At 43.9% G+C, this 23943-nt stretch overlaps 1 protein-coding gene across 2 annotated transcripts in view; it reads left to right on the top strand.

The window, feature by feature from the left end:
* The window catches only part of NTRK3 (neurotrophic receptor tyrosine kinase 3), a 425220-nt gene that overhangs the window by 363480 nt on the left and 37797 nt on the right, over positions 1 to 23943 (top strand). For both annotated transcript variants that reach the window (XM_055556823.1, XM_055556822.1), the window contains exons 14-15: positions 4731 to 4903; positions 7916 to 8159. In XM_055556823.1, the coding sequence (XP_055412798.1) occupies positions 4731 to 4903; positions 7916 to 8159 (417 nt within the window). The remainder of the gene's footprint in view (positions 1 to 4730; positions 4904 to 7915; positions 8160 to 23943) is intronic.

Below are 23943 nucleotides of genomic sequence, written 5' to 3'. Positions count from 1 at the left end.
ACAAAGAACAGAAACCCCAGTCTCTGTTCTGAAGACTGTTGGGGAGACAACAAGGGAATACCCATGAAAGAAACAGAGAGCAGAACGAAGCAGTGTGATTTGTATGTGTGTGTGATGTAAGAGTGACATTAGAAGCGTTTTAAATTTTTGATATTTTAAAATAGGTGGTGCCACCCTTAAATAGTTATTTGACAAGCAATAGACTTGCTCAAAAGAGTTTCCTCTGACAAATAGCTGATAAAAATATGAGAAAGGTGTCCAGCATTATTCATCATCAGAAAAATGCAAATTGAACCAGAATGAGATACCACGGTACGTGAAGCAGAATGGCTAAGCAGCAGTGACAAAACAAAGTGCTGACAAGGATATGGAGCAATTACAAATTTCATACTCTGGTGAAGGTGTAAAGTAGTCTAACTGTTTTGAGAAACAGTTTGGTATTTTATAACATTACCATCTGTGTGACCCAGCGTTTGCACTCTAGGTCTAGACCTGACAGGTTATCTGTCTATCCATATAACTTATATGTGTCTGTCATCTATATCTGTTAATCTCCTCACCTATACCTATCTATCTATCTATCTAATGTATGCATCTATCTAATCTATTTATCTAGTCTCTCTACCTACCTACCTATGTATATATCTATCATCTATATTTGTTGATCTCTCTGTCTCACCTCTATCTATCTAATTGCCTATTTATCTATGGAGAGATATGTTTAAAAATGTTCATAAGCACTCTTTATAGCAGCCCAAAGCTGGAAACAACCCCAGTGTCCATCAGTAGCAGCACGGACAAATAAATGTGGTATATTCTTTCAGTGGGAAATTCTTCAACAAGGAAAATGAATGAACTACAGCTACATGCGACAGCTTGGAAGAATCTCAAAATCAATGTTGAATGAAAAAAGACAGATACAGAAATATATTATATATGCATAGATACATGTGTGATTTCACTTATTTAAAATAAAAAAAAATAAGTAAAACTAAGCTCTAGTGTCTAGGGATATATGTAGTTCTTCACATGTAATAAAATGTGTTTCAGTATATTAATAAAATTTGAAATTGAAATATCTCCACTCTAATAAAAGAAAAAGGAAATGGAAAGTAGCAAAACCCCTGGACTGAAAAAGATGATGTGAAGTGACTCTGAAGGTGTTGGGAAGTTTTGAGAACTGTGAATGTTCTGGCCATCTAGACCCTTCCCTCCTATCCAACTCACAGCCCCACTGACACCCAGAGCTGGGAGTGAACACGAGACGTGGTGTACATAGATGGGAGACTGGAAAAGGGAATGTCTTCAGATTTGGTGGGGGCTAAGAAGGAGATCGGAAGGGAAAACTCCAGCTCTTCTCATTGCACTATGGATGCTACAGGAAGTGTCTAGCCAGCCACCTGCCTGGCTTCAGGGACTCCTTGGCAACCCCATCTCCCTGAACTAACAGTTGGCAGCAGCAAGGAACCCCTGCTCCCTCACATGGCCCTGGCTGGTGAGTGACCCATCATGAAGTTTGCCAGCTTTGAAGAAGATGCTGAGGGGCACACGAGAGTCTCTGAACTGATTTTCCTCTTCAAGATTCCTCTCGTGGCATCTCTTTCCCAATTGCGTCAACCCCTGGGGATCCGGGCCACTTGCAGCTCTGGACTCCAGTTGCCAAAACAGACCCCTTGCCAATTACACAGGAACTTCAGGTTTGATCTGGGAGACCTGGAAAGCCCATCCTAAAGGTGGAGAAAGAACTGGCAGAAGAAGAGGTGCAGGAAGACTAAGAGAGACAGCAGTTGCTTTGTGCCCCATCTCCCGAATGTGTAACTCCTATCTGCCCTGCAGTGTAGGGCGCCGGCCTTAGGGATGCTGGCTGGCACTGCTAGAGAGCTGAGAACGGAAATATCCAATGGCTGCCAATGGCGTCTGGACTGTGAGAGAGAATGATTTACAGAGATGGAGAGTGGCCATTTGGCTGGCCCCAAATTTGATCTGCTTTTCCCTCTCATAAATCCAGAGTTCACATAAATCTTGGTTTTCTCCCATCCCACCCATGCTGGGTTCCTTTTCTTCCCCTCTTCTTATGCTTCATGAAAATAAATAAATCACTGGCAGTCATCCTATACATACCCACACCCCAGCTCATGCAGCAGGTCACCAAGAGAGGTTTCCTGTCACCATGACCCTCTGCCTTCTTCTGTACCAAAAAAGCTTTGCACACATCTTTGTTCTGGTTGGATGTGAACCCAAGGCAACTGATGCCTTTATTATCAGGTAGCTTTTCTGAGAAGGCAGCCAAGGTGAAGCAGAAAGCACAGGAGATAAGAGCTGGTAAAAATCAGCAATGGACCAGGGGCCCTCCCACTTCCCTTTGACCTTGGCCCACCCTCTAAGCCTGGCATTCTTGTCAGACCCCTTTATTCTGCTGGCAGCCCACACTCTTCACCTTTCCTGACCCTCTCATCTGCCCTTTCACATCTTTTAATTTCTGTGCCCACCATTCCCCTGGGGAACCTGCCCATTGACTTAATTGATCGGATAAATTAACTCAAGCAGGTAAGCTGGACAGGAATGTATCCTGGACTTCATGCTCAAGCTATTACTTCTTGAATGATCTTTGGCAAATCACTTCTCTGTTCTGGACCTCAGTTTTCTCACCTATAAAATGGGAAAGCTGTATGAAGTGGCTTCCAACACTGTGGTCAACATTAGGATCATGTATTCCAACAGGTTTTTGGTGAAAACTCCAAGTGTTGAAAGAAGGGTGGTGCTTGTTGACGTTGGAGTGGGCCTTGATTGCTGGCTGAGAGACCATGGCCCTAGAGGCATTGCCATTGAATTTTGAGACATCAAAGAAGCCCAGCACCAAGAGATCACTGTGGTCTAGTTAAACTCTTAGCTTCTGTCATTTAAGATGTGTGAATGTGTGCTGATCCCCAAACAGGATGGAGCATCAGTTTTTCCAACACCAGAAGTGAGCAGGTAGAAACCAATGATGATATCTAGGGCCCTTTTAAAGCTGTGAGTCCATCATCTCTAATGTATGCTAATGACTGATGGAGGTTTGATGGGCCCCCTCGATACAATTTTCACACATTCACATTCCTGCAGTGCTGTAAGCCAAGGTACCTCCGTGGATTTCAGCTAATGGGGGTTGCCGTGGCAAGAAAAAGATGTCTGGCTAGGGAGGTTTTTCAATAGTAGCATTCATCTATGGAGGAACTTAGTCGGCCTAAATAACCAGAAAAGGCCAGAAACTGGCAGAGGGAATGAAAACCAATCTCCTGTTAGATTCTCACTACCCTGAAAATGACATGTGAAGCGCACACCCATTCCTTCATTGCCTCATGTCCTGTCTCTTGGGGCTACTAAACTTTGTCAATTGAAGCAAGTGGATTTTTGGCTCCATTTGCCTTCTGATCTCATGGGGAGGGGAAGGATGGCTGAAGCCATATGTGAACACACCTGCCCAGGCGGCTCCTCCTGCAGGAATGACCCTCCCCGTCACAGTTCATCATTCGCCATAGCCAACATGGCTGCACCCCCAGGGCAGTGCCCTATTCAGGGTCCCGTGCATGTGCTCTGGTCTCACCCTTCCCTTCTGGTCTTAGAAAGTCTCTGTTCACTGACAAATTTTTTTTTTAAGTCTTTACTGAGTTTGTTACAACATTGCTTCTATTTTATGTTTTGGTTTTTTGACCACGAGGTATATGGAATCCTAAGTCCCCAACCAGGGCTCGAACCTATGCCCCCTGCATTGGAAGGTGAAGTCTTAACCACAGGACCACCAGGGAAGTCCCTGGATAACCCTTTTGAGCATTGCTCTTCCATTTATCTTCCTGGGTCCCAGGGCAGGGGGCCTGGTCTAGTACTTCTCCTGAATACTGGATTCTCCAAAAGGGGCCAAGGTGTGACATTTCCATGGCCACCAGCTGCCCACCATCCCATCCTACCCTGGGATTTAACGGGGTAGGCCAGGTCTGCCCCAGGCCCTAGTCCTGGCTGGGTCCTGGGGCTTCTGCCCATTGAATGCCATTCCCACAGCTGTAGCCCCCTTACCCCCAATTCTTCCATCTACAAGGAGGACGAAAATGCCTTTATAGAAGCCAAAGTGTTCATGTGAGTGCATGTGTGCTAAGTTGCTTCAGTTGTGTCCGACTCTTTGTGACCCCACAGACTGTAGCCCACCAGGCTCCTCTGTCCATGGGATTCTCCAGGCAAGACTACTGGAGTGGGTTGCCATGCCCTCCTCCAGGGGATCCTCCCCACCTCCACCTCACCAGGGATCGAACCCACGTCTCTTATGTCTCCTGAATTGGCAGGAAGGTTCTTTACCGCTAGCGCCACCTGGGAAGCCCCGTTGTTTCTCTACAAATATTTACCTCTTCACAATCGAAAATCAAGGAATAGAAAGAGTAAGGAAACTTAATTATGTTGTCAGCCTGATTTCGGATGGGCTGTGGGTATAGGCTCGGAGAAGGCAATGGCACCCCACTCCAGTACTTTTGCCTAGAAAATCCCATGGACGGAAGAGCCTGGTAGGCTGCAGTTCATGGGGTCGCTAGAGTTGGACACGACTGAGTGACTTCACTTTCCCTTTTCACTTAAGCTCGATTAAGATCTTACTTGTTGGGGATCAGCATTGTGTTTGGGATGGGCACCAACTTTCTTCCCAGGACGGAAATAGACAAGCCCCCGCCCCCTAGTGGCTAATAACCAATGTCCCATGCTGTTTCCAGGCCCTGAAGGACCCCACCCTGGCAGCCCGGAAGGATTTCCAGAGGGAAGCCGAGCTGCTCACCAACTTGCAGCATGAGCACATCGTCAAGTTCTACGGGGTGTGTGGGGATGGGGACCCCCTCATCATGGTCTTTGAGTACATGAAGCATGGAGACCTGAACAAGTTCCTCAGGTATGCCAGGACGGCCACCCCCTCCTGTCACCCCCACTGCACCCCTGGGGTTCTCTCTGGAGCCAGAAGTCCTGTTGCTCCTCCAAACACTTCAGTCTGGGGATTAGAAATGAGAAGCAACCTTTCATTCTTCGACATTACCTCCTGAGCAATTGGATGAGGGCCTTTGCCCCTGATTTCTCAGGAGGGAAGTTGAGGATGCTATGAAAAGTAACCTGCAGATTACTTTCAGGTAACATGCATTCCAGGTCTGGAATGGCTCCAAGGAGGGAGCCCAGAGGGACTGCCAGTGTGTAACTTCCAACTTTAAGATTCTAAAGGGCCAGTTTTCCCCCTGATGTTCTGAATAGCTTTCTGACCTTATGTCTTATGTTCTCACTTGCAAAGTGAGGCTAGTCCCTACCACACCTCCTGAAAGCCTCCTTGTCAGAGACTTTTTGATGATGAATAAGAAAGGACAAGGTTACAAACTCATGGGGAGACAGATGGTTGAAAAAAAGGGCAGATTTTCCCCCAGATAAATTTAGAACTGTGCTATCCAGTACAGTAGCCATATATGGCTATTTAAATTTAAATCTACAATGACTAAATTTAAGTAAAATGTAAAAATTCCTCTGTCTCTCCAGCCATACTTCAAATACTCAGTAGCCACATGTGACTAGTGGCTACCATATTGGACAGTGTGGTACAGAGCATTTCCATTAATAGAAAGTCCTATTGGCTGGCACTGTTCTATAAGGATTGGATTTTTTTTTTGTAAAAAGGGTTTTCCCAAGCCTAGAGCAATATCATCTGGATTTTGAGAGGCTCTTGATAGAGCTTCTAAGAGACTGGAACCCCAGCCAGAAGTGCTGGATGGAGTTACAAGTAAGGGTTGGAAATCTACCTTCCCCAGAGAAGATAGCATCTCACCAATAGAGCAGAGTTAGCATTTCTCTGCCTCCCACACCTGCTGTCTCCAATTATTGCCCAGATGTGGAGGTAGCAAGCGTGTGTGAGAGTGTGTACAATCCAGGGTCTCATAAAACATATTGAACACTCAGGCCCTGGATGCTTTTAGGGTGTGGTCTTTGCATAGCCAACTTTTGGGTTCTACTGCTGAGAATGAGATTTCCAGAGCTCATGTGTGGGTTATGGTAAACTCTAGCATGTTCCCCTAAACCTGATGAGTATCTCCTTGAAGTGGGACATTCAAATGAGTGCTGTGCTTTGAAGAGGAAATGGAAAGGGTAGATACCAGGTTTCCAAAACTGGCCCTAGAGGATTTGAAAGTACCTGTAGGATGTTCTAAACCTCCTAAACTTGATTTCACGGTGAAACTTACTCATTTCCTGAAGAACTGAGTCCTTAGCATGAGACAGACTTGGGTTCATATCCTGGATGTGTCTTAGTGATGTAACCTAGAACAAGTTATTAACTCTTAATTCTCTCCTGGAAAACAAGACCATTCATAACTGCTTCATATGTTTGTTGTTATGAGTATTCAATGAGTATATTTGTGTAAAGCCTGGACAAGTGTTCAACCAATGGTAGCTATGATTAAAATTACTGCAATATTATTTTATCAGAACTGCGAACCATAATAGTTTCTAAAACAAACAGCATCTTTTCTCAGTACTTGAGATCTTCCTCTTCTTGTGCTTCCGTTCTTCTGAAGTCAAGGGATATGTTCCGTTTTTCCATCAAACCCTCCCCACTGATTCAATGGTAGACCTAGGCAACCCCACCGGCAAGGCTAAAGAGAGATCATGAGTACTGCTCTATGTCCCTGTCATGCCTACTCTACAGGAAGAGGAAGAAAAAGAGGGTAGAAGGTCCTTCCTGCTCTCGCATCTCCCAGTTGATGGGTTTTAGGGAATCCAGTGCATTCTTCCAATAAACGGGAATGGAGCTTGTCTGCTGGTCCATCTTCCTTGGGAGCTAATGCAGTTGCTCTCCTCTAGAGGCACGAGGGAGGCACAGCCCATGAGGGAGGCAATGCCCACAGGAGATAATAAAATGAACGTGTTTATATTTAACGGTGCCTTTCAGTGGAAATTGGAGAAGCAATAAAACAGGCCAAGGCTTCTCTGTACAGTGGGGCTCCTTGGCTCACAACTTCATAAATAAAGGCCTGGGTGTGGTTACGGCTCACTGGCTTCCTGGAGAAAAGATGAATACTAAAAGTGACTGATATGACAGGGCAAGGTGTTTGGATAACAAACCTGGGCCATGATTTGGGATGCAGTGGGTGCTGTGGCTCCCAGGTCTTTGCCTAGGGTCCCAGGCTCTCTTCATCCTGTCCTGCCATCCACAGACGTTGCCCAGTCCTAGGCAGGGGAGTGGGGAGGTTAGCAGCGTAGACTGAAGAGTAGTGCTGCTACCCACAGTGTGGACTGTATCACTACTGGAAGCATCATTACTGAGAGCTTGCAGGAAATGCACCTGAAAGAGCTCCACCTAGCAACCAGAATCGTAGGGGGTGGGGCTCAGGAATCTCTTTAACAAGCCCTCTGAATGCTTAAAATTTAAAACTCTCCTCCATAGTCACATGTCACCCATGTGGCTGCTGCAAGACTTTGGCCAGATGATGTACCTCAGTTTCCTTATCTCAAAATTGGGGGGGGATGATTAATGGAATTAGTACATTACAGATACATAAAGCTGTGCACAGAACATAGTCAGGGTTATGTAGGTGTTAATTATCATTTTATTAATTACTCTATAGTAGACATGAAGGAACTGGGAAGCCCCTGGATGGCAGTAAAATATCCAAAAGAGTATGTTCACTCCTTGATTCATTAAAACGAGTCTGCTGTCTTCTTAGATGGGAATCTTAATTGTATATTTCACCCTAATCAGGCTCACATAATAGAGTTTGGGGTAGATAGAAATAGGCCGCAAGGAGGCTGAGAAAAGAGATTTCATTCGTCTCTGTGGTGCATTCCAGAGCCAAGGGAATCAAGAAGGCATTTCTCCTTGATCTGAACTCTGTCTGCTCCCTCCCTTCTCCTCCTACCCCCACCCCTACAGGGCCCATGGGCCAGATGCAATGATCCTTGTGGATGGGCAACCGCGCCAGGCGAAAGGCGAGCTGGGGCTCTCCCAGATGCTCCACATCGCCAGTCAGATCGCCTCCGGCATGGTGTACCTGGCCTCCCAGCACTTCGTGCACCGGGACCTCGCCACCAGGAACTGCCTGGTTGGAGCCAACCTGCTGGTGAAGATTGGAGACTTCGGCATGTCCAGAGATGTCTACAGCACCGATTACTACAGGGTAAGGGGGCCTCCCCCGATGCAGCATCCATGGCTCAGCTAGCACCTTGCTCACATGTCTCTGTCATTGTCCATTAACCCTGTTACTCTGGAGCACACGCATACACTCCTGTGCCCAGGTAGACACTTGATGCTTATCTTTTGGCCACGCCTGCATCTCTACATATCTGTCAATTTTTCTCTTGATAGCTTACTCATCCCTTCCACCTGGATAGAAATACGCGACTATATCCTTACATTGCAATGACATATGCACTGTGTTCTTACGTCCATCAGTACTCATTCTTCATGTAAACAGATACCAATATATACATATATATATATATACACATATATATGTATATATATATATCCCCCAATGCACACATGGACAAGCTCAACTTGATGCTACATTTTAACATCTTTCAACGCAGTTCCCTACCCGGCCTCACCCACAGCACATTATTGTTCTTTAACATTATCTGGTGACCATATAGGCTCATTTGCCAAGATAGATCTCGATGAGAAGGCAGAACCCAACATAAAGGATCAAAATGGTTAGTGTGTTGCTGAGCAGAATTATCCAAATGGTATAAGAAAGATGAGTGAAGGAAGCAGGTTCTCATTGCCAACTTTGGAGACAGTTGCAAATGGGCCTTAGGGGAAGCTGTTTGATGGTGAAAGGAAACACCCTGTTCAACTTTACTTCAATACACTTTTCTACTTTATAGTAATAGGTATCTTACTTTGCACCCCCCCACATTTTCCCCCTTAATATTTGAAAATCTTCTTCCCATGGATCATGGAGTGATTCTGACAGTGTTATTATTGCCAGGGAAAGGACAAGTGGGCATCAGTGGCATTTTTCCCCAAAGGAGAAATATGGGTGCAACCTGTATACAGAGATACAATAACTTCTGTATATTGATTAGAGAGGCAGATGCTTCAAGTACATGGGAGATTTACTTTAGGGACTTTGAATGGATGAGGGGTTTGGGTGGTGTATAAGGAGAAGGTGGTGCAATGTTTTGGAGGTAGAGAGACAAGGCAGCAGTTTCCCTCATCTTCTTTGTATGGAATGAATGATCATATTGTGAATCAAGGGACCCAGCTTTTTGGCCTGAGTACGGTGGGTCAGGAGGCTGGGAGTTTGGGATTGGCATCTGCAAATCAACTCTGCCTGGATGCTCATGATGGCTTTGCCTAAAAAACATTGCCCAGACATTATAATGGATCACTCAAGACACTTTATCTTATTTCTTTTTAACTTTTAATTTTGCATTGGGGCATAACCAATGAACGATGTTGTGATAGTTTCAGGTGGCCAGCAAAGGGACTCAGCCATATGTATACATGTATCCATTCTCCCCCAAAATCCCTCCCATCCAGGCTGCAACATAACATTGAGCGGAGTTCCCTATGCTATACAGTAGGTCCTTGTTGATTATCCATTTTAAATATAGCAGTGAAGACACTTTACTTTAGCCATAACCTGGGGAAAAATGGAATATTTGAGAAACTCCTTTTGTGCCTAAAAATTGACATGTTCACTGTATAACTGAAAGATGGCAGATGATATACAATCATGAGGATATAAAGCAAAGTAGATCGAACAGTAGGGAAGGTAGAATGTCAGCAGAAAGCTACCTTCTGCTGACAGAAGAAACCCTTCTTCTGTCTAACCACCTGCCCAGTCTTAGCATCCCTAGATTTGGAAAAAGAAGCATGATGTAGTGGTAGGCACAGACTGATGGGCAGGGCAGACCTGCCAGGAAGTATCAAAGTAGAGTCTTTCTTTAGCATCTAGACCAATTTTTTCCAGTTGTTTCCAAGAGAAGCATTGGTGTGGTTACCAAGGGACCATGGGTCATAGATTTCGTGAGTCTAGCTGGAGCTGGCACCATTTAATTGCCTCTGCACTCTGTATAATGGGGTTTGCTGGCCTGTCTGGCTGAGCTCAGATTTATGTTGGTGTTGATAAAAGCTAGGGATGGATCATTGTTTTTCTGTGTGAGGCGGATGTTTGATTAGACCAATCTTGGAATCTTGGAAAACAGTATCTGAACTGCATGTGTGCAACCTCAGCTTTCAAACTTGCTTTAAGAAATGCACTTAATATTTCTCCGTTCTGATTTAAAAGAGAGAGAGAGAGAAAGAAAGAAAAGATCCCATCTCCCAACGATCTTGCTTTGCCCTGGCTTAAACAGTTGTGAACTATCACTCTTTACTCCTGGGAGAGTTACAAGAAGTAAATCTATCTCACTTCTGTGGGCTCTAGGGCAGGTTGGAATTCAAGGAAGGGAGTGAGATGGGAAGCTGTTCTTATACTAGGCAGCCACAGTTCCCTTTTCACGAGGGCTAAGCCAGGTAAGCAGAGGCCACCTGGCTTGAAAATGGATGGTCCCAAAGAAATATGAAATTTAAAAAAAGGAGAGCTATTGCAATCAAAGGTTCCTCAGTGGCTCCCATGGGCTAAGGCACTTCAGTTGTGTCCAATTCTTTGAGACCCTGTGGAGCGTAGCCCTCCAGACTCCTCTGTCTATGGGATTTTCCAGACAAGAATACTGGAATGGGTTGCCATCCCCTTCTCCAGGGTGTCTTCCCAACCCAGGGATCAAACCCGCACCTCTTATGTCTCCTGCATTGGCAGGCAGGTTCTTTACCACTAGAGCTACCTGACAAAGAATCCGCTGGCAATTCAGGAGACTTGGGTTCTATCCCTGGGTTGGGAAGATCCCTTAGAGGAGGAAATGGTGACCCATTCCAGTGTTCTTGCCTAGGAAATCCCATGGACAGAGGAACCTGGTGGGCTACAGTCATGGGGTCCCAAAAGAGTCAGACATGACTTAGTGACTAAATAACAACAATATTGCAGTCAAAACACAGCTCTCCATCAGAGAGCTACATACTCCACTGGTGGTGGGTAGATATTATACTCTCCATATTCAAAGATCAGGTTGTCATTTCTTCATGTTCAGATGCTCACAATGCTTTAATATGAACACAGCCCCACTCCCACTTCTGTAAAACAAAAGACTTGCCTGAGGTCACATCAGTAATAAACTAGGAAGTCTTATTATTCATACTGGATGACATCGAGGTGACAAAGGAGTTCTGTATTGGGTGCAACTTACCTGTGTTCACAACCTAACACGGCCATTAACCGCCATGGAACGTCAATGTGTTTTGCTGAAACCTTTATGTAATCGTCCCATTTTTCAAACGAGGACAAACATAGTCTCTCAATTGAGTTGTTTTTGATGTTCAGCAAGTTAATATGCATAAAGAGCCTGGAATACACTTCTAACTGGAGAAATTATTTGTTTGTTTTCCTTAGTTCCCATTACACCCAAGGCAGGAGAACCTCAGGGATAATCTTGCTTTCAGGTGTAAGTTTTGGGTCAGAGATAAGGCCCTCCTGACCACTGGAAATTAAACTGGGATAGCACAGCTTCCCTGAAGGAGCAGATCTTTATGTTGACCACGTAGGGAAAATTTCCCTCCCGAGGTTTCAACTTAACCAGAAATCCTGGGTCATCAGTACTTGCCTGTTCTTCTGGTCAGTGTTTATAGGGTCCTGCTCATGAATCTTAGAGCCAAGCCCATGTTCAGGTGATTTATGAAAGATTTTTTAATTTTTTTGTTTGGTACACCAGCTGAGACTCCAGGGGAAGGTGGTAATTTATTAGATAGCAAGAACACTGAAGGACTCTCTCTGCAAGCTGACAGCCAGGACAGGTTTGCACCTCTGGGCTACCGTATGTTACTGAAATCTACTGGGTCTAGGAGTTTGCTGGTTTCTGGTGCCTAACACAGCTTCATGCATGTGTGCTAAGTCGTGTCCTACTGTTTGTGACCCCATGGGCTGCAGCCCACCAGGCTCCTCTGTCCATGGGATTCTCCAGGCGAGAATACTGGAGTGGGTTGCCATTCCATTCTACAGGGGATCTTCCTGACCCAGGGATGAAACCCGCATCTCTTATATCTCCTGCATCAGCAGGCAGGTTCTTTACCACTAGGTCACATGGGAAGCCCGCCTTACACAGCTACATGCGTATCACTCTGGTGTGTGTGTATGTTGTGTGTGTGTTTGTATGTGTATATGTGTGCTCCCCTGCCCAGTGTACATTCCAGGAAGTGTTTAGCAGGGCAGAGGAAGTGGAGATAAACTTCGCCTTCTAGTCTTTCCTTTTAAATTTCTTTTTTTTTTTTAATTTAATTTTATTTTTAAACTTTACATAACTGTATTAGTTTTGCCAAATATCAAAATGAATCCACCACAGGTATACATGTGTTCCCCATCCTAAATTTCTTAACACAAAGAGGTGCCATCTGGCTCGTGTACACGTATGAAAGTGATACACAAAAGTGAACTGCCTAATTTCCTGTTGCACATTTAGAGAGAGAAAAACAAACAACTCTGCCCCAGAGTGAGTGCCAGAGCGATTTGTTCTGTCTTCTTAAGACTGTGCCCCATTACAGATCGCTTTTCCTTGATGGGTCACTGGCTCAGCCACTTTGGAGATTGCCTTTAAACAGGCTTTGACAAGGGTGGGTTTTGAATAGCATTATATCTTTCTCAGAGTATCAGACAATGCTACAATTTGAGGAGTTAAGTCTGGAATTAGGAAAGTCCTAGAAGAAGAGGAGGTTGGGGTTTCCAGGAAAGAAATATTTTAAGATGTTTTGATTTGGAAGGGAGATGGTATGTTGATACAGGAAGAGTGGTTGTGGAGGGGCTTGGTGCTCCAATCTTACTGAACCAGAGGGCCAGGAGAGTGCCTTCTTATTCACTCTGCCATCCTCTGTGCCTGGCATGGGACCTAGAACCTGGCAGACACCCAGTAAAAAGATGAATCAATGCATGGATGACCTCAGAGTGGAAATTCAGAGTGCAGGAAGTGGATGAGGCCAGACCAAGAAGAACCCAAATAGGCATCACTTTTGGGAGGGTTGGGGGGCTTGCATGCTCTGCAGAGCTGGGCATCAGGATCCAGTCAGCAGGCTCCCCAGTTAATTTTATTTGTTTATTTTTGGCTGTGCTGGGTCTTCATTGCCACACGGGCTTTCTCTTTTGTCGTAAGCCAGGGCTTCTCTCTAATTGCAGTGCACGGGCTTCTCATTGCGGTGGCTTCTCTTGTTGCAGAGCATGCGCTCTAGGGTATGCAGGCTTCAATAGTTGCAACATGTGGACTCAATAGTTTCAGTTCATGAGCTCCAGAGCACAGGCTCAGTAGCTGTACGTGGGCTTAGTTGTTCTGTGGCATGTGGGATCTTCCCAGATGAGGAATCGAACTGTGTTCCCTGCATTGGCAGGCAGATTGTTAACTATTGGATCACCAGGGAGGTCCTAGGCTCTCCAGATAAGATCTAGAGTAGATCTTATGTATTCCAGCTACACTTAATAGTGACAGAGGTGACAACCAGAATGGTAGCAGCAGGGGATCAGTGGATGAATGACTCTGCCCTTGAATTCCATCTGATTCTCCCACCTCATGCCTCCCCACCCTATCTCGTAAGCCCTCCCACTCAAACCAGCTAAAGAAGAAGTGCTCATTTTACACATACTGATTGTGGAGCTTTGCACTTTCTCACCAGACTCTTAGTGCTATGCCAGGAAAATAGGAGGGTCTTCTAAGACCTTCCAGGTAAGTAAGAGGTCAGACATTGTTAGCCTTCATTTTATAGCTAAGCCTTGATGAGGGTTGGTGATGTCTTCAAGGCTTTGAGATTCGTCAACAATAAGTCAGTGTTAGAACATTTCTACGGCCTTTGGATGATTAATTCACCATGTGCATTTGCTAAACTTGTCCATGCTGGTTTATTTCCCCTTGTGCCAAATCCCATAGCCATTGAGGAGGTCCATGTGTTAGAGACAGGAATCAGTACAATTCCCTATGTGCAAGGATGAAGAAAATGCAATCTTTATTCCCAAGGGAATTAAATTTTCAGAGGGTGGGACTTCCCTGGAGGCCCAGTGGTTAAGACTGCGCTTCCACTGCAGGGGTCTCTGGTTCAATCCTGTCCTGGAACTAAGATCCCACATGACACAGAAGTGGGGGGCAAAAAAAAAATTTCCTTAGGAAATATAAAACAGGAGGAAAATTTGTAATTCCACCGTAATGCAATAGGATGACCAATTCCAAAAGCCCATCTAATTAGATGGGTGATTTGGATCTTGAGACAGTCAGTGGGTTGAATTTTAGGAGGAATGAAGATGGCTTGGAAATCGGCACACTGAGAGAGGGATCTAGAACAGTGTATCACTCAACCAGCCAAACCTAAGGTATATGAAAGACACATGGAAGGAAATGTTCATAAAGGGTGGGACCACGGTGGTAGCTCTTGAAAGGCCAACTGTTCTGACATGGGTAGCTGCAGGACAGTCTTGGGAATTTGTCATCTGTTTTAGTGTAAATGAGGCTGTGTGAGGACGAGCCATCAGGCAGTGTCATGTAGGAGAGACCACTGGGACCTGAGGCCACTAAGGTTGGACGTGGCCATGGTCCAGGGAAGAGGCAATAAGGCTGTTGGCCATGGCGGTAGCAGTGGAGTATGGAAGAGAAGCCATCAGAATCAGTGGGGCTGAGAAAGGTGAACTCAAGGCCAGGGCCTGGGAACTCAAAGCCTCTTGCTGTTTTGAATCGTAACCTTGAAAAAGAATAACAGTGAAATGAAGGGTCAGGATAGATTTTTAACAAATGCATCTTTTAGGCCACCTAGTCCATTCTGTGTCCCTGGAGTGTTAGAAAAACAGATGAACAAATGCCAAATCATTCAATTTTAAAGAAACATGAAGCTGAAAGCAGCCTTAAATGTCATCTATTTCACCCCTGTGGCCCCAGGCAGAGCAGCTTCAAAATCATCCCCGACAGATGGTTTGTTTGCTCTATTCCCCTGTATCTCCCGGGATTCCACTGGTTCCTCCTTATTCCTTCCAGCTGTGGCAAAAGGAAACTCTCATCGGTGAGAGATTTATCCTTTTCTTTCTAATTTGTAGCACCCTTTAGAAATGGGAAGTTCTCAGTTATGTCTAGCCTCTACCTGCTGCAAAACAAGTTTATCCTGTCCAATATCCTTAGAAGAGATAAACACAGATTATATTCTAAAACAGACATTAGAACACTCAGGAAAAGGCTAAGTAGATGCTTAGTGAGACCAAAATGGCGTGGTATGTCTCATAGGTAATTGGTTGTATTTTATTCGTTGGAGGGGAATCAACAGGATATAAATCTTTCCCTCCCTTGCCATGCCATATATATATATATATATATATAATATCCTTTTTCTGAGAGCAGTTTCTAGGAGTCTCCTCAATTTGATTTCATCTCCCTACAGTATTGAAATCTAGCTGTTTTCTTTTGTCAATGGCCGTGATGCAAGCATGGGATGGACGCTATCATAGTCAGCCTGATCTCCATGAGGACAGATATTGATTAAAAAAAAAAAAAAAAAAAGGACCAGGGTGAATCCTCATCAGAAAATATCAAGAACTTGAGGCATGTTTGTACAGGAACCCAACCTCAAGGAAGGAGAAGAGAAGGCAGCGGGGTGTTGATTCACTCCATCTCTCTCTGCTCCTATGGGTGGCTGGGATGGTAGCCTCTTTGTAACTTGACAGTGGCGAGTATTATAATAGACCCTGTCTAGGTTCCCCAAGTATAAAGGGTTTTTTTTTTTAATGGCCTACTGAATATATAACATATAAAGATACATAAATTTCCATACAAATATCTTCTTTACCAGCTGTAATTAAGATATTTGCATGTAAAGAGAACAGTATATTCCCTTGACTTCCTCCTGGTGGGGAATTGTATTTCTCTCCTAATCCTCGAAGCCCAAGAGTTTGTGATCTGAGTCTAAACAGGAGGAGGAGGAGGAGGAGAAGGCAGAAGACTGGGTCAACATTACATTTGAAATTCAGAATTTTAAACACAATTTTTACTCCTGCTTGTTGACTTTTCAGGTTTAGCTAATCCTACAGGGCAAAGCTGAGGTGGGGATGGGGAGAACGTGGCCCAAGAGAAAGTGGGCCAAGTATACACTTACAATTTAAAGTTGCAAGCCAGAGTATTTCCATTATGTAGTGCTGGATGCTAACATTGAAGAGAAGATATTCCTTTGAATCTTGAGTTTCTGCTTATGAACTCCAGAATTTAGGAAATTTTCTTCAATTCTCTAAGCCTTAGATCCTCCATCTGAAAAAAATGAAAACAATTTCTTTTGTGTGGATTGAATAAGATAATGTATGTGAATTACCTGTTACCTATTAGGCACTCAGTAGATGATAGTTATTATTCTACATAAATGAATAAGGTAGAAATTATATACAGATCTTCCTTGACTTACAATGGGCTTGTGTATGTGTGTTAGTTGCTCAGTTGTGTCTGATTCTTTTCAACCCTATGGACTGTAGCCCACCAGGTTCCTCTGTCCATGGAATTCTCCAGGCAAGAATACTGGAGTAGATTGCCATTCCCTTCTCCAGGGGATCTTCCCGACCCAGAGATTGAACCCAGGTCTCCTGCATCACAGGTGGATGCTTTACTGTCTGAGCCACCAGGGACAATGGGCTTACTTCTAACTCATTGTAAATTGAAAATATAAGAAGTCAAAGATGCAGTTAATACACCTAAGCTGCTGAACATCATGGCTTAGACTAGCCTACTTTAAATGGGCTTGAACACTTACATTACCCTTCAGTGGACAAAATCATCTAACACCAAGTATATTTATAAAAAAGTGTTGAGTGTCTCATGAAATTTATTGATTACTTAACTGAAAGTGAAAAACAGAAGGGTTGTGTTGGTATAGAATGGTTATAAATGCGTGGGTTGTGACATCACGGCTGACCAGAAGCTGAGACTCATTGCCACTACGCAGTATCATGAGAGAGTTCCTTGCTGCATATTGCTAGCCCAGGGAAAGATCAAAATTCAAAATTCGATGTATGGTTTCTACTGAATGCATATCATTATCATACTCTGGTAAAGTCAAACTGTTGTAAGTCGAGGATGATCTATATAAGAAACTGCAAATTATTTAAAGGTACAAGCCTAGTATTTCCTATCATGGTCTTTGGTGCTGGATGCTAACATTGAAGGGGAGAAGAGCCTACTTAAAAGAACCTGGAGAGATTAAAAAATAAAATAAAATAAAAAAACCACTCAATCTTCCGGGACTGATTTAAACCAATTGGAACTGGTCAGTTGGATGTCCAGGAAGAAAAAGAAGCACATTTGGGTGGTCACAGGAAGGGCTTTACCATTTTGGATCTGGTAGCTCCAATAAGGAACTAACTTTTGATAACTGTAACTATGAATTTTGTGGTCAACAAAGGCCTGCAGAATTACAGCCCATTCTCCAGGCCTCCTAAGTGTGTGATGCCCCTTGTCACTCCAGAGGAAGATGTTAGGATCATTGAACCTTGTGGATAGAAACAAGCTGGTTTAAGCCCAGTCTTCCTGCCTTTTTCGCTCTTAACAAATGCAACTTGATAACCTGTGCATTCATTCCTATGCATAACATGGGATAACGGATATTCAAGAGCTTTGTAAAATCATTGACTTGGGGTGCTGCTGGTTTTATTACCACCATCACCACAGTACACCCTGCTTAGTAGATGATTGCAGGCACTCTGGAAAAAAGTTCAACATCCCAAACTTGATTGGCAGTGGTCATCAAAATGCCATCTCTTTCCCTTTGCCAAACACCATGACAACCTCTCTTCCATTGAGTCATGCTCTCTAACCTCTATAGCCAGGATGGACCTTTGAGTTGCAGCCTGGTTTGTCCTTGAAGTTGGTCATTTCCTTACTCAATGGGTCAATCTCCAACTTCTTGACCTTTGTGTTTATTTAGTCATGTCCTTGAGTCTTTCAGGTACATGCATATCCTGTAGCTCTCTGCAGCAGAAATTCCCTTGAAGGCAAAGGAACCCACTCTGTTTTTATCACAGAGATGTTGCACATAAAAATACTTAATAAAAGTGCTTAATTAAAAAATATGTAGCCATATGTCAAGTGTTTATAATGGGCAAGGAATAACATCCAATGTACTTTCAAGTGTACCCTATAGTCCCCACTTGCCAGGGAGATCAAAGCAATTGATCCTAAAGGAAATCAACCCTGAATATTCATTGGAAGGCCTGATGTTGGAGCTGAAACTCTAATACTTTGGCCACCTGATGCGGAGAGCTGACTCATTGGAAAAGACCCTGATGCTGGGAGGGATTGAAGGCAAGAGGAGAAGAGGATGACAGGATGAGCTGGTTGGATGGCATCACTGATTCAATGGACATGAGTCTGAGCAAACTCTGGGAGATGGTGAAGGACAGGGAAGCCTGGCATGCTGCAGTTCTTGGGGTCACAAAGAGTTGATTGCAACTTAGTGGCTGAACAACAACAGCAACAATAACAGAGTCTGAAAGATGTAATAACGTCACCTAAGAAAAAGTAAGCAGGATCTGATTCCCTACCAAAGGCCCAAACAATCTGCTTCTCAGTGAGAAGGCCTGAGAGAATGTCTCACAATAATTAAAACACCCACGAGACTGGAGTTAGCACCAGGAGGACAATTTATTAACGCTCACAGGGGACTGGATTATTAAAAGGCTCTATGATCAAAGCATCACTCCCAGTAAGCCAGCCTGTGTGGGAAGCCTGACCACACTGAGAATGTTACTTAAGGAGGAAGAAGTCAGAGCAAGGACATCAGATGTATCAAATGGTCGATGGCATCCAGCCAAAAAATACTGATATGTCTCTACTAATCTGAGAGCAAGGAATTCTTGCCTTCCCAGTCTTCTGCCTAAATCCTCCTCTCTCCCCTGACTGAAGCCAGGAGAGGATGAACATCGCCACCATCTAATTCCATGACCTTTGCAGGTCTCTATGATCATATTCTTTTATTATCTGCATCCATCAATTTACAAATGAGCCATGATGGCCTGGAAGGCACTCAGGCTTTTTCGGACAGACTTGGATGTAAATTCATGTTTTCATCCATTTTATGCTGTTCTTAAGGAGATTAATTGCCTTGTCTTTATTTCCAAATACTTGGGAGGGGTCACTTTATGGTCAAAGTACCTCATGCTTTCCATGTCACTGAATGTCCTTTATCCCTAAAAAATGACTCCTTTTGTTGCTTTTAAATCTGATTGCCTTGGTACCAAGTATTCTATGCCCCAGAGGTGGAAAGTAGGTCTCAGGTAGCAGTTCTGATGACCGGTAGTGGTTGCTCGCAGTAGAGTGATGAGAAGAGCTTGGTGACTGTATCTACAGTCAGTGAAAAAGCATGTGGGGTCAGTGGGTGATGTCTACCATGAGCATAGGAAAGGGGATGCTGGCACTTGGGTTGTATAGTTACAGTCCTGAACTATTCCATCCCAATGTATGATCTCAATTCAAAGACTCTACCTGACCCTTCTAGTCATGCTCTAACCTTAGCTTCTCACAGTTGGTAGTAGTATAATCAGGCAGAGATGTGAGTTTATTGAATACACTGCTCTTAAAGATCATGTACAAAGGAAGGGGTTTGCCAGGTGGGCCTTCATTACTGGGGCTAACATGTTTATTTGCCCAAGTTCACATCAATGGAACTAGTAACCCAGTACTCTAAATTACTTTCCACTAGCCTTTTTCACACACTTTACTTAAGCATTTAGTTGTTTTTGTTGTTTTAGAACCTTGCTTGCTTAGTCACTTCAGTCATATCTGGCTCTCTGCAACCCTATGGACCATGGCCTGCAAGGCTCCTCTGTCCATGGGATTCTTCAGGCAAGAATATTGGGCTGGGTTGCCATTTTCTTCTCCATTTATAATCTTATGTACAGAAAAAAATGCCTAATTCTTCATAGATCTGTTCCCTGTTCCACTCTGCCAAAGCTTTATATGGCCTAGATACAACTCTCCCTTCCAGTTTGTCACCTAGAGCTTTTATCAACACACTAGTAATGACTTGAAACATATTTTTAATTTCTTAGAGAGTTGAATAACTCAAGACTTGGATTTGCTGCTAGAGTCCTGCCCTCAAACCCATGTTGATCCAATTTTCAGCATTCTTTAAGTGCAGTCATTCTATGGTTAGGACTCTTACCCAGTCAGACTCTTCTCCTACACCTATTAACCTCCTAAGTATTTTGTGAGGGTCTTTGATAAATACCATGAAATGTGGGTAAGCAATCTATACTGACAAACTCATGAAGTTCTGGCTAGATATCCACTTGGAGGTTGTATTATAAAACCCACTTATTTAACAGATGGAGACACTGAAGTCCAGAGAAAGAGCCAGTGTTTCTCAAGTTCATGCATCAGTTTGCAGATAGAGTTAAAAACAAGAAAATTTTTCTCCCATCTCACAGGTCCAGTGCTTCTCTTTGATCATCATCAAAGGACTTTGAGGTTGACTAGGCTAGTATTATTATTCCCACTTACAGATCTTTAAACAGAGAATCAGAGAGATTAGTTGGTGTTGGTCAGATTGCACAAAAAGTAGGGTAGGGCAGAGTTGGGTTCTGTGTTCTGATTCCTAAGTAAAGCTTTATGAAGAATGTGAGTCATGGGACTTCCATGGTGGTCCAGTGGTTAAGACTTTGCCTTCCAGGGCAGGAGGTGTGGGTTTGATCCTTGGTTGGGGATCCAAGATCCCACAAGTTGAGGTTGTTGTTTAGTCACTAAGTTGTGTCGGACTCCTTTGCCACCCCATGGCCCCATGGACTATAACCCACCAGGCTCGTCTGTCCATGGGATTTCCCAGGCAAGGATACTGGAGTGGGTTGCCATTTCCTTCTCCAGGGGATCGTCCCAACCCAGGGATCAAACCCATGTCTCCTGAATTGCAGGAGGATTCTTTACCACTGACCCACCAGGGAGGCCCAAGATCTCACATGCTTTGCAGCCAAAAAACCAAAACATAAGACAGAAGAAATATCGTAACAAATTCAATAACAACTTTAAAATGATCCACATCAAAATATCTTTTTAAAAATAGCTATATCCCTTTAAAAAATAGAATCAAGAATATGAGGCTATTTGTGAATAGACATTTGAAATGATCTACCAGTAGAGTACAGTATCCATCAGCTTAGGTAGTTTAAATTTAGAAGTGTGAAACTACAAGAAGCTAGTGTCATGATTTTTTTTTTTCTAGGAGGGCTTTGTGACAAAGATGAAAAGAAGGTAAACAGTTGGGGTGACTCAGGGCTGGCCCATCCAGCAAATGAGGAGACCCTAATTCAGGGAGTTTGGGGTCTCCAGGCAGGTAATAAAGCAAGCAGTAGCAAGGTGTTTCTAGCCACGTGTAGTCCCCAGATTATAACAGATTCAGTGAAGCTGGAGAGTAAGAAAAAGATGCCAGGAACAGAGGAGATGGTGATTGGAAATGAGGAATGCTGGCCTAGTACCTCTAAATGTGTTGCAGGAAGTGACTTTTTATATGTTTATTGTGAAAATGTATTCTCAAAACATCTGTTGACATGCATTTGTTTTTAGTAGCTTGAGATTTCTTTCCTTTTTGTTTTTTAATTTATTTTTGGCAGTGTTGGGTCTTTGTCACTGCGCATGGGCTTTTCTCTAGCAGAGGCGGGCAAGGGCTTCTCTCTAGTTGTGTTGTGCAGGCTTCTCACCGCAGTGGCTTCTCTTGTTGCAGAGCACGGGCTCCAGGGCGCTCGAGCTTCAGGAGTTGCAGCTCTCTGGCTCTGGAACACAGGCTCAATAGTTGTGGCACAGGAGCTTAGTTACCCTGCAGCACATGGGATCCTTGTTCTTGGACCAGGTATCGAACCTGTGTCCCTTGCATTGGCAGGCTGACTCCCAACCTCTGGACCACCAGGGAAGTCCCACTTGGGATATATGAAAGGGCAGTATGCATGCCTTATTCCACCAGTCACATATCCTTTGCTTAACACCATACCTGGCATAGGGTAAGCATTCCATAAATGTCTGTTAAGTGAAATAAACAAGGAGACAAGTCTATCTCTTGGTGAATGGCTGATCTGGGATGGTGCTCCAGGGCACTGCAGTTTGGGACAGTCAGAAATCACAAAACCAGGTTTCATCACATTCAAAGTCCTCGGGGACTGTCCTCCGTCGGTTTGACTTGGTGAATAGGCTGTGCCACACAGTCCTTTACCCACAGCGGGTCAGGATTAGAAGACTCTTGGGTGCTGGAGCTCAGTGCCACAGTGTCCCTTCCTATGTGGAAATAATGGACCACCCTGTAAGACTGTGTATTCTCCACCCCTGGTGATTTTCCAAAAAATCCAAATAACCACCTTTTAGGGATGCTATAGAGACACATACCAGATGACCTCAAAGTTTTGCTTTTTCCCAATTCTCAGATCCTAAGAGTCAACTTAGTGATGAAAGGTGCTTAGACAGGTGCAAAGTGGCAGAGTAATTTAAGAAATTATGATTATGCTCCTGCATGGAACTGTGTCAAGTATGTATTTTTGTGATGCTATGAAATATTAGGCCAGATTCACTCTCTCCCTATCAACAGAGTCACACGTCTGCGTTCCTTCTCACTTCCCTCACACCTCACCATCTGTCACCTGCCCGATCTCTAGCCCACCTCTTGCTGTGACTGTTTGTCTCACTCAATCTTGAAGTCTTTCTCCCTTTTTTCTATTCTAAAATCCATGATCTCTTCTACCTGAGAGAAAACTCTTCATTTGAACTTTCTGCCACCCTCAAATTTCACTTGTCTCCTCAACTACTAAAATAGTCATGTTTGTCTTCTGTCTTAAATTTGTAACAATATTTATTAATTTGGCTGTATTGGGTCTTAGTTGTGGCACACTGGCCTTCGTTGTGTCCTACAGAATCTTTCCTTACAGCACAGGGGCTCTCTGGTTGTGATATGTGGGCTCCAGAGCATGAGGGCTCAGTAGTTGTGGTGGGGTTAGTTGCCTCATGGCATGTAGGATCCTAGCTCCCCGACCAGGGATAGAATCTGAGTCTCCTGCATTGCAAGGCAGACTCTTAACCACTGGACCACCAGGAAAGTCCCTTCTGTCTTTGTTTTTAAGCTTCTGATCTTACCCCTTCTTTGACTCTGCATTTTGGGGTCACTAATTATCTCACCATGCCCAAACTCAGATGTCTTTGCTCTAAAAAGTCAAATCCTTTTTTGAATTAACTGTTAAATGATATTATCAATAACTGCACCATTCCTTGTCCCACATCTCCAGTCCCCTATGGCTTAACATCCTTGTTCAATGCCTTATTGATGCCTCAATTCACAATCTACTTCCCTTTCTCTCTTTTTTGATGTGGATGATTTTTAAAGTCTTTATTGAATTTGTTACAATATTACTTCTGTTTTATGGGTTTTGGTTTTTTTGGCTTCTATACATGCAGGATCTTAGCTCCCCTACCAGGGATCAAACCCGCACCCCCTGCTTTGGAAGCCAAAGTCTTAACCACTGGACCAGCAGAGAAGTCCCTCTACTCACCTTCTGGCCATTCTTTGCCTCTTCCATTGGTTTCTCTCCTCGTTGGAAGTTCTGGTGCCACCATTTTAGACATCTACTTTGGAATCTTCATGCACTTCCATGGTTGTAAACCCTTCTTGCCTTATACAAAAGCTGTTTGAATTTGCATTTTTATTTTACTTTTTGGCCACATGAAGTGGCATGAGGGATCTAGTTCCCCAACCTAGGATTGAACTTGCACCCCTGCAGTGGAAGCATGGAGTCTCAACCACTGGGCCACCAGGGAAGTCCTTGAATTTACATTTTTAGTTTCTACCTCTTTTCTCTTTGCTTAGTCTGTAAATCTTCCCTGGAGAGTTTGTGGGTGATTGAA

This window comes from Bubalus kerabau, chromosome 19, assembly GCF_029407905.1.
Source record: "Bubalus kerabau isolate K-KA32 ecotype Philippines breed swamp buffalo chromosome 19, PCC_UOA_SB_1v2, whole genome shotgun sequence".
NCBI lineage: Eukaryota > Metazoa > Chordata > Mammalia > Artiodactyla > Bovidae > Bubalus > Bubalus kerabau.
Note: the sequence above shows the minus strand (reverse complement) of the source record. Positions and strands in the feature narration are given on the sequence as shown.